This window comes from Echinococcus granulosus, assembly GCF_000524195.1.
Source record: "Echinococcus granulosus chromosome Unknown EG_S00077, whole genome shotgun sequence".
In the NCBI taxonomy this organism is placed as follows: Eukaryota; Metazoa; Platyhelminthes; class Cestoda; order Cyclophyllidea; family Taeniidae; genus Echinococcus; species Echinococcus granulosus.
In genome coordinates, this window is record NW_020170457.1 from 257,674 (window position 1) to 269,606 (window position 11,933).

General features: G+C 44.1%; 1 protein-coding gene across 1 annotated transcript; it reads right to left on the reverse strand. All coding sequences in view use genetic code 11, as the record gives it.

Moving 5' to 3' along the window:
• Positions 1-1,678: 1,678 nt before the first annotated feature.
• On the reverse strand, positions 1,679-11,826 carry EGR_07445 (speckle-type poz protein; the record flags this gene model as incomplete). The annotated part of the gene is made up of 7 exons (XM_024496694.1): positions 1,679-2,177; positions 6,539-6,794; positions 8,704-8,803; positions 9,028-9,139; positions 9,277-9,368; positions 10,093-10,276; positions 11,765-11,826. The coding sequence occupies 7 exons, from the start codon at positions 11,824-11,826 to the stop codon at positions 1,679-1,681; spliced, it is 1,305 nt and encodes a 434-aa protein (XP_024348900.1).
• Between the last annotated feature and the right edge of the window lie 107 nt (positions 11,827-11,933).

Consider the following 11,933-nt stretch of genomic DNA (forward strand, 5'->3'; position numbering starts at 1 on the left):
AGCTACCTCTCATCACATTTCAGTCTGCTGATTAACAAAAAACTGCATAAGTCTATGGAGATGTCAGCGGATTCCACACCATTCACAGTTTGGCAGGCTAATCTTCAATAACTCCTTGTACTTTGGCGTTGTTTTGAAGACTAAAAATTCCCCACTGGATTGCGATGCATCATCATCAGGTGATTCATCACCAGAGGTAAAATGCTTGAAGCATTTCTCAGTGGCTCCTGTAGCTTTGGGGTCGGATTACACTGAATTTTTATGGTAGTCTACCCCGAATCACATTTTCGGTATTCAACAGACATCAAAGATGTGATTTGGGACGGAACACGGGGGGAAGGGAAAAGATCAAATGTGCAATCCAGGCCATCGATGGATTGATGCGTTCAGCAGGCCCATACCAAATGCGAAAACTTTGGCCAAAATAATTCTCAAAAGAATATTTAAATTTGCGTGATCTTTCCTTTCTGTAAGGTGCAGTTTGGGATTTTTTGACGTGCACTTCTCAACATACAAATTTGCCAGCCAGTGCTGATATTCATATGCCACTCATTTTGCAGTAGTATATGCTTGCAGGCTTTTAAATACCCACTAAACTGTTAGAACTCAAAAAATTCGTAATGAACTTGACCATTCATCCAGCTTGTCGTGGTGGCGATTTCAGCAGGAGAGGAACTACAATTGTTGATGATGACATTAGAAGTCGGAGTCGGACGATTCAGGCTTCTTGGATCCTTTCCCTGGCAGTCTAGTCACACTGAGGGTGTGGCAACAAAATTCTACAGTAGCGATGATCCTCCTCCACCATTGTTAGTATCGCAGAACCTCTACAATTCGTCCAGCCATTTCGCACTTCTAGCCTTCCAGGTTCTCTCTTACCGACAGTGGAACACAAGGGGCGTTCACGCGATATTGGTACATAAAAATCAAGTGTTTTCCATTAATGGGCGACAGGTATACCTTCTTCCGCACTACCGGTCAGCTTGTTGACTAACCCGATCAAGGATACCATTAAGCAAAATGATACTATGTAACACTTATATTGCGTTAGTGTGCATGGAACACTGTGTAGTCATGACCAGAATTCCACGTGAAAAAAAAGAGAAAAATCTGTAGACGCCCGCGGAATTCTGGCACTAAAGTATAGCGCTAAAATTCTCAGCCGGTGGATGGTGTCATACATTAAAAGAGGGCCCCGACTCTCCGCCTCCACACCAATGATGATCCCAGTCCACAGCACGCCATCCATTCCAGTGAGCTTTCACTGCGTCTACCTCATCCTGGACGCTTGGTGAATGTGTCACAAGAGGAACACTACACAATTTACTATTCCGTCTAGTGAAACCGGAAGTAGGACACACTCATCCATAAATATAAACGCTCAAGTCACGAGACTGCTTTTCGCTTCTGACCGACGACGGCATAAAGCAGACTCTCTGAGGATGCTTCAGACGAATGATCAAGTCTTTCCACGTCGTGACTACCTTGCAGGTCAGACATTACCTATAACCTTGGACCTGTGTAAACCACGAGTCAATTCGCATAGTCAGAGGAGGAATAAACACACAGGGATGGAGCAAAGCCATGTCGACTCCTTAGAGCCACAAAAAATGGTGCCAGTTATCACAGTGTTTTCTCAGTAGTGCACGCAAGTGAGTTCACGCACTCCCCATCGACATCAAGCTGATGATGTGCTGGTAATGACCGTAGGTTTATAGGGAACGAATTGAGCCTTGTGTAAAGCTCGACGACAGAGATCTTTAATGTGTGTGGAAATGCGTTCCACGCAGCTCTCGCATACTGCTGGCACTTCAACAAGAGCTGTCGTGACAGCAGAAGACGATCCAGGTGCAACCTCCGCTAACTCATGTGATCTGGGAATGTCCACATCACTGGCGTTGGATTGCAGCACCCGAGTGGTGAGACGAACATTATTAGTGGAGGCGGAGTCTTGAGCACTAGCCTCCACTGGACGAATTACGAGTCGGTCGATGTCATTAGCCGGCGCGTTGGTTAGTTGGATGCTCACTGGAACGGTAGTGGTAGAAAGTGGTTTACTGTGAATTTGGCAGTGGTTGGTAAAGACTCGCTCCAATTTGCTCTCCATCCGGATGCAGGACTGGCTGAAACTGCGTTCAATGTCGGTGATGACTTTCTCCAAAAGAAGGACGCGTCTTCTGTAAGGAACGAGAAAAATTCCTCAATTATTTAAAAACATTGTCAGTTAAGAGCTAGACAGATGAAACCCTTACCGTCACATATGCGTGACGCACCGGGTGTCTTACCTGAATCGGCATCGTTCTCACATGTGACAGGAGATTGGAGAGGAAGACAAAAAGTGCTGGAACAGGTGGAGTTACATAAGCTATGGTGGTTGGTTATCCCCTACAACCATAGAGATACCTCCGGTGCCTAGTAAGCCTAGCTCAGTAGTAAAATGACAAAGTGCTCAAAACTTTCGCTATCACATGGAGGATTTGTCGATGCTCCGGAATGTAAGGCCAGTTCTTTTTGTCTAATTTGAGACATTGGGTTTTTGTGATTTACTCGGTGCCTTCTGTTGAGAGGGGCTAAGCAATGCATTCCCCTAGCAATGACCATTGTAAAGATGCTTACACACACAACAATTCTAGTCAAAAAATAAATCGGAAAATCCTCTCGAGAAGGCGAAAAGAATCAAGTAGGAACCGTTTGGACTGATCGGGCATTCAAAGTCAATCAGAAATGGGCACTTTTGGTGCCACGACCTCCGAGGAGCCGCGGCAGCCGCCGCGGGTCGCGTGTTTTTATTTTTATGCTACGGCACAAAATGTCATTTTGCCTTCAGGAAGGCAAATCGGAATGTCATACGTACTCGACATTGGTAACCGCCTCGGTGATGAATTGAGAGGAATCACTGGAAATTCTTCAGATATTTTTAACGATCCAATGAAATGGTGGAATGATAAGTGATTGAATGATACGCAATTCCATGCGGATAAAACAAAGGAGGAACAGTTTTCCCTGATTTCCATTCAAGATGCTAATCAATCTACGATAAGTAGAAGCTAGAGGTTCTGATGAAGAGATTCTTCAATACTTTATTCACACGAGGCGGTATTGCGTCATTCAAGCGGCAGTAGAGAAGAGGGCATGAACACTAGAAGCATCTTTGCCGTAAATTTACGCTGTACTTTAAGCTACTCCATACCTTTCTGAGCCCTCAATTCATCAATATTGTGCAGTTAAGGAAAAAATTGGAAGGAATTTTTGAAAGAAAGTTTAAATAAAGGAGGCTTCGGTACCAGGCGTACAAGTCAAATCGACATGTTTGGATTTACATCCGCAACAAGGAACACCATGTTGTTGGTGATGGAGGTGATAGTAAATTCTACGAGTACCGCTCTATGCAGCAAAAGCTCCCGCACGCGTCCCGTGCCACCATCCCCCAACACAAAGCGGTCAAAAATCGGTCAAATCGCTAGTAGGCGGTTCTCCATTCCTATCGAATGAAGCCTTCAAGGACAGTGTCATTTGGTGATGACACGATCTATCGCGATGGAATATATGCACAGCACGCCAACATTTCAAGGGAGGCCGATCGTCTGCCGCTACGGCGACGAGTATTCCAGCCGTGATGTTTCTGTCGTCAATTTGCATTACACTACGCATTCGTTGGGGTGGACGAACATTCAGGGTTAGGAGGGCTTCAATTTCATCCTGATTCTGGATGCTCCATGGATGCATAACCTGTCTCCTTCTGTGAAGACACGAAGCCCAACCCAATCATCCACAAACACAAACAGCGAGACGCCCTTCTGCTTCTGACAGATGAAAACATGAAGCAGGCTGTCTAAGGCTGGTTCAGTAGTACAGTCAAATCCTCCCACATCGCAGCTACTTTGAAGGCCAGACAGTAGTCAAAACCCTGAAGATAAGCGTATCAGCCGATGACTACATCAAGGGGGATAAGTGCTTTCAAATCCTGCCGATTTGTGGATTCCCCGTCACTTTAAACTCAGTCCCGGTCTCATGTGAACCACAAGCTATTTAACACATTCGCCAATATTTTCGTGGAATACGTAAATTTTTTCCCAATTTCAAACGCATCCACCTACTTGTTGTTCAAAGGAGAAAAAGTATTTTCACTTTCCAGAAGAGTCTGTTTGACGTGGTCGCAGTTTCACCTGTCTACACGGAAACGACGGCTGAGGATAGTCCGGTCGAACTGTCAAATCCTTCCACATTAAACCTATTTTGCAGACCAAATGATCGCCAAACCCTTAAAAAATTATGAATATGCATTGGTGGATGACTGCATCGAGAGGTGGAAGCGCTTTCCACTCCTGAAAATCTCCCCATCCTCTGCCCGCATAAAACTCAGTCCCGTTTTGACGTGTACATAATCATATTTGACTTATTCGTAAATGCTTTAGGGATATAGGTAGATTTTTCCCCCACTTCAAATACATTCATCTATTTGTTGTAGCAGTAAAAAGAAATGTCGCTACTACCTAGAAGAGTCGACTTTTACGGTCTCAATTTCATGCAGACCTGTGGAAGGACGACGTCAACCCACCCTCACAAAACCCACTTTCTGCATGAATTTTAATGCGACTTTGACGATGAGTAATGCAGGTTGGTATAGTTACAGAAAAACAGTGGCAAATCTCTTCATAAATTCTGATGTTGACAACTTAAAGAAGCAGTTACTTGAAGAAATACTCTCTCTTTGACAGAAAATGTCTTGGTTTTTTTTCTTCTGGTGGCATCACTATTGTTTTCCCGCAGGGAGTATCGAAGAGGCTTAACAGTCCCCCTCTTTTTCAACAGGTTTTGATGTGCATCTGGACGCCTTTGGGAGACAACGCCGCGCCTGCTGACGGAGAGGCTGTTAGTCTGCCGCACTTCACTTGAAAGGCAAGTCAATGCACGGTGGTGGATGACCTCGATGGAGCACATGACTCTGGCCCCGGAGAGCTTAGGAACATTCTAGAAGATTCTAGAACGTGTATATGCGTGTGGATAGAGGAAATAAGAAATGCTTTTTCCTCCCTCCTTGGGAGCAAATATGCATCCATACCTCGCAGCGACCCACCCGAACAGCTGCCTTAGCCAATCACCGCGCTGCATTCGGGAGGTCACCCATTTTTTGACGACGGTGACGAAAACAACAAAAGAAGCACTTCTCGAAATTCCGTGGAAAACAACACGAAGCTACGAGTGAATATGCTAATACAAAAAAATTCCACATTTTGTTGGGTAAGCGGAGGGCTCTGATTGGTTTTGTGGCAAAAAAAACCTTCACAGCCAATTTAAACCACCGAAAGCAACACCGGTGGATTCAAGCAAAAGGAAGTCAAAAAGTGAAAAATCCAGACAACCACAACTACACAAGTGCTCCCATCGCTCATGTCATAATGCCAGAAAAAAAGGAGAACAAATTGCGTTGTGTTTGGTGAATGCCTTGCTAGAAAAGTTACAAGGGCGGATGGGTTGATCGGTTAATGTTTGTCCCCCCCGTTTAACAGTAGACGAATGGTCTCTCAGCCTTGCAGCCAAAGCTCCTCTCTCCTTCGAGCCATTTGTTAAATGCTCTTCTTCCCTACCATTGCTATAGGGCCACTCTTCCGCACAAACCGTAACAAAACTCGCCAAGTTTTAGGCAGTTTGGTAGAGGCTTGGACCGCTCCGAAAAGCTGCAAACAATCTCCTTCCAGTGATGGCGTGTCGTGTTCCAAAAGAAGAAGTGGAGATGAGCCTGTCAAGCCTGTGAATGATGCAGAAATGAGTTGACAGCTACACGACCTGGGAAGGGGATGTTTTGCTGGCGACAAAGCCAATGGCTCCCACCCACGCATTATGCCACGGGTCGCAGTGTGGACGAAGTGACTCAAGGCGAACTCTTCCAGTGGCAGTGACTCAAACAAGGCGATTCATCCAAGAGAGGTGAGTAGTCAAGTTGAGTTGTGAATATCGTAGATGTGATCCACTTCACAGTCACGTGATGATCAGACCACTCGAGTGCATATTTCTCCTTCCACTCTTCTCTGGAGTGACTTCAAGGGCATACAACATCGAGTAACATAATCGTAATCCTAGTTTTCACAACAATCGAAGGAGGTGGTGGCGTGCATCTCATTTGTGTCCACTACTTGGGCTTTGCATCCGGCTTCTAGACAGGTACGACCTCAATTTGCCGGTTGGGCCGCATTCTACGGAGCCCCTTTGCACCCGAAAACTAGTTTTCCTGTAGATCTACCACACTTTTCTCCATTACCCACATGCATGATGTCACAAAAATTTGCCCGAAAAAGATTTAGAAGTTGTCTAAGAGCCTTAACGAGGAAGACTCACAGACTAGGGGAGGCATTTTGGGAGATAAGTTGAACAGCAGCTAAATCCAAGCGGATACAAGTGGAAAGGGGCGAATTCAGATCCTTAAGAGGATATTGGAAATATATAAATGGATAAGGCCTCTTCAGACGCCAGTTTGACATGACAGGCAGAGAAGGAGTGTGAGAAGACAAATAAAATCTGTAAAGCACTTTTAACTCACTCAAAGATGGTGGACTTCAATTCAGCAGATAGCGGTGTCTCCTCTAGGGCCTCGGCCATGCGCTTCATGTCAAGGCGTGTGCAGGCATCAATGGCTGCCTGTTTGAGGTGGTTCAGCTGATACATATCCGCCAGTGCCAACATCTTGGGAGCCAGAGAATCGGTCATACTGAAGGTCATTGTTCGTTCTGCTGTGGTAATCAGCGAGTCTATTTGAAATCGATGGATGAGTGGAAGCAGTCGTTGTGCCGCAGCACCTTGACCCAGAGGAAGAGAAGAGGTCGATTTAGGGTAGAAATGCTGTTGGGGAAAGGCACACCTCTCTCTCTCTCTCTCGTTCTTTCTCATTTTTCTGACTTGATTCTTTCAGTCAGCTGGCAAGTCTGCCGAGAGGAATCACCTCTCCTTTCTAAGAAACATCAAAACTTGCACTACCAGACTGACTACTTTAACTGCTATCGTAAAACCCAAAACCTTGCAAATGCCCTCACATCAAAGAGGTCCAGCACCCGATTGTTGCTTTAAATCGGTCAATTTGCCCCTAAGGCATAGGATTTAGTGTGAAAAATGCGTGTCGCATATTTGTGACGCTGTGTTTATGTGATAAATCGGGGCAACACTGGTGGAAAACCGGGTTAGCAAAGTGGTTTATGTGAGTTTAAACAGCCTCTTTTGTTTCCCTTGACAACTTCCAGAGTGTTGCATCGCTTTGTAGCAGAAAGCCTTTTGTTAGAGGCGCCTATATGAATGTCCAGGTTACTGTTGTCTTCCACGAGTTAGTCCACACACTGGTGACGCATGGTCTTCTGATCACGTCTGCAAACCCTCCTGTACGTTCATGGCAAACAAACCTCAAGATTGGTGGACTCTACTGCCACCTCAAATAGTGCGGTTTCTAGGATGCGTGAAATTGAGAACCAATCCGCTTTCTGCACCGGCTGATGCATGGAATTGACCTTTTCACAAACAGCATCCAGACTTGAACATTGTCAAGTAAGTAGCCCTCTGCATTGAGGCAGGCTATCAAAGGAGACGTGACAGAGGACGTTATTAAAAGCAATGGAATTAAGTAATTTTTCGCCTTGAAGGGCAACTGACTATGGCAAGTAGTGAACCTGGGCGACGTCGAGGCTTGTTCAAGCAATTTGGCATTGTAGGCCGTTTTGGTCTTCTGGTATTTTACTATCCGTAGTACCAACACCCCAGTACCTCTGTAAGCCCAGAATGAGGAGCTTCACTTCGACAATTTTGGTATCCCAGGAAAAACGATCTGGCGGACTGTAATGGGTGTTCAAGTCAAAACCGGACCCAGGAGTATACAGATGAATAATTCCACTCGATGGAAATGGCCAACCGATCATGTCTTCCAACGCCTAACTAATAATAGCAACACTTGTGGATAAAAAGAGCTTGTCAGTAGTAGTAGAACCATCGTAGAAGAACCTGCTCTACTGTTTTTTGAGAGCAGAAAGTGGTAATGGCATTTAATGCTTCTCTCCTGTGTAATTTTGTCATGTGATGTGTTGTGCGTCAATTTGGCCCCCATGAATGGAACGTTAATTCATGGCAGTGTACGCATTCACCATCGGGGTTACTGTCATCATCGTCGCCATTGACAAATGAATTCGAAAACGTTGACATACGGCGCAAATGTTCTACCGCGGTAGGGCGCGGCACCACCATATTGTGCTGTCCTTGAAGGGTTCATCCGAAACGAGTGAAGAACCACTGTGCGTCTTCATTACTCACAAGGCGCATCGTTGGTACCTCAGTCCTTGCTATTCCACCGCCTACCATCTATTGGCCCACCTTATTGGCTGCTGTCATTTTCATGAATGGTGCGATTGTGTATGTGTGAATACATGCGGGAGCTTTTAGTACGCAAGCGAAATGCTTAGAGGTTACTACCGAGCGCAACACTGCCATGATAGTTTGCCTTGTTGGGTCTGTGAACCCCGAAGTCCCGATTCGACTTGAACGATGTTCTTATTACACCCCCAGTAACCAACATCGGATACTGGTTGCTAGGTTCAAGCAAATGCCAACAATGGCCTCGGTCGGCGAGTCAAAAGCGGAAGTCGAATGATGGGGAACCGACAGAGTTACTGAGACAAAGCCAAACACTGACACATACAAAAGGAAGAGCGGGGGCAGATGCAAACTTACTGTCCATATCGCAGCCACCGGGTGTGTAGAGGTGCCGCAGAAGTTCTCTCACCGTTTCTGCATCGTCCTTGGGCAAAGACACCTGGTTGGAGGATGTCTCCTAGATAACATCACCAGATTGCCATTAGATGTGACAGGTAGCAGCAACCTGCTTTTAAGACATTTTCTACCAACGTCATACCTATGTAAGGGTTAGACTCTCTTACCTGCACTCACTCCCCACCGATGTGACAATTGGCACCTTACCACTTTAAGAGAGCTACTCTCATCAAGTTATCTACGTCTAAAGCAGTTTGATCGAATTTAGAAGATGAAAAAAAGAACTTGTTCTGGAGCGGTTACTTCTTCATCACCTGTTGAAGAAGTAGTGGGATCGTAATAGAGGATCCAAACATCTGGCTCGATTTCATGCCTGATTTCCATCGCCAACTTACACCTGGAAGGAATGAAACACCTTTCCTAGGTTTTTCTTCCTATTTGAAGTGATAATTTAGTAAAGATGTGGCATACACCGTAAGTTCAACGTAGGTGTTTATTTCACTGATTGGAGGTTAGGCGGAAATTTGTTCCAACTTCTGAATGACACTTGAAGAATGGCGAACTTCCGTTTCGTATGGGGTTGAATTTGATGGTGCATCAGCATCGCTAAAGTTGGGTTTTGCTACCTGGAAAGAAGTAAGCAATCCTTGCTCCAAAAGGCAGCCGACTTTTCCTCTTTCTTGAAGTAATCGTCAAAGCTTGGGAAAGACATTTTTGCCCAGGGGAATATGTCCACAGTCCTTCAGCACCACAATCTTCTACGGCTATTCTACACTACTTATTCAAGTTGGCAGATGATGTGTGTGTGGTTTCTTTTCTTCTAAATGTTTGTTGACCAAGGGCGTTTATGCCACTTTCCATGGTATGCTGAATGACAAGGAGTAAGTAGGGAATCAGGTCGTGTTGCCTACCATATGAAGTGGGTGATGGGCTGGAGACGGAGATAGAGAAACAGTTTATCTGGCAAAATATGATGACTCAATACTTTCCAACACAGCCCTCACTTTCTTATGGCATTCAAAGGGGCAAATTTTTTAGAGATCAAAAAAGGGAGAAATAAATCCCTTAAAAAGAAGCAGCCGACTTTTCCCACGGTAAATCGCTGTTATGTGGAAATAAAAGATGCCAATTTTTTGACCTACTTGCTTGTTTACCTATAGACAGAGTGAACTGTGGAATTAACCGTGGAGCTTGAGGGTACTTGCAAAGAATGAAAGGGAGGTAAATGAAGAAACATTTTCATAGGAGGTAGACAGAGGGGTGAATGGATGGATGAATGAACAAGTGGATGGAGGGAGATATGCGATCTGACCACTTCCTCAGTCCACTGGAAGCGCTACGATAACCTACCTCGAAACGCGACTGGAACATGGCCTTAAAGACGGGAGAGTAGAGAGAGAGAATAGCCCGGTGGCAGTGAAGACGTTCATCTTCCACTAGAAGAACCATGTCGCTGAAAAGGAAGGGCTCCCTAAAATCGTAGACCTCCTCCTCTTTCTCCTTCTCTTTGTCCGAGCTTGAGGTATCATCTGTCCTGTAAGTGAATGCATGATTTCATAAACAAAGGCATCGCTAAGAGTGGTGCTTTCTCTTTGAAAAGATGGCAATTTTAAAGGATCAACAGAGGGCCAGTAGTTGCAGAATTTGTTAAACCTACATTGGGAAGAGGTAATGTGCACAGTAGGGCGATGGAAAGGGCAGTGGGAGAAAATGCCATGCAACGACGTGACGCTACGCAATACACCCTCGATCCGATTGGTTAGACAAATTGACATAGGGCGTGGGGATTGGCCGGGTGTGGGAAGAAAGGGTGTCTGATCTTCCCAACATCTGCTGCATCGATATATAGATGCAATTTACTGACATCTCCTATGAGTTGTGGTGATTGTGTAGTCGTGTATTAATTCACATCAGGAAGAAATACTTTGCGAAAGTAATTTGGGTGGATTTCGTCTTGGTATTTAAAACCACCATAAAGTATGTACTTCAGCTGTCAATGACGGGCAAGGAGAAAAAAATGCAAAAAAAAAGTCGTCGCAACTAGTACGAATCTTCTCCAAACTTTTTGATACACCATTTAAAAAGTGAAAAAAAAACTAATAACTAATGACTAAAGATGCCTAGTTCTTGCTCACTATTAGATTCCTGTTAATTTATGTAGCAAATGCGGATAGGCATTTGATCAAATTCATTACATATTCTTAAAATACGCGCAACTATTTTGGTGCTCTCTCTCTCGTAAAAAAAGTTAAGAAATGTATGAGCAGATCTTTTTCCCGTGGGAAGATAGGTGATTTGATAGTTTTTTATTCGATAAAGAATGAAAGGCTTTCGTTGAATTCCCATGGCTGTGCAATGAAGTACAGTACTTATCAACCAGGAAAGGCTTTGCCTTAATTAGGTGAGCGCATTGTAAAGCAGGTAATTTCTAACAGCAAAACAATTTTCCAACAAACACTTACACAAACCAAAGTTAGCACGACGAGGTGACTACACTGGTTATAATTAGTCAAAAATATGACCGCTACACAAAAAATGTTTAAAAAGCATTATGTTGAAATGGTAAATCACATTTGAGAGGAAATAGTGGATGTTTTGGGGTGTCCAAATAAGCATCTCTAAAATAATCCTAATTCTTGAAATTGGTGAAGATATTTTCCCCTGTGCATTTTTACCTAATATGCATTGTCGAATTGTGCGGAATATTATGTAGCAAAATGAGTGAAAATGTGTTAAATTTTTAAAATATGCAAAAAAACTTGAGCTATAGGCATTTCATGTTATATATAACCATGTCAAAGCATTTCAAAGTTCGTACTAGAAGTTGACTCACATTGTATATAATAAAGCAATTTCGCAAAATACTAGCATGAGCGTTTGCGTAATATGCAGGAAATGAAACCTGCAGGTAGATCAAAATACCGTGGGGAAAATCATATTGTAAAAGAAGAAAACACATTGCACGTTTGCAGGTTCTCAATGCAAATAATGTTTAGAAGTTAAATAATTATTGGCTGCTTACGCTTGAATAGCAATGTCCGTGGTGCTATGTGTGTAGGTTTGTCTCGATTCTCGGTGGATCATTTTACAAAAAAGGTATGAAAATAAAAAACTTCACTAGATTGCGAAAGCGAAGCGATATAGAGGAAGCGAAGACCGAAAGGGAACGATTTTGACGGACTACAGTTGTG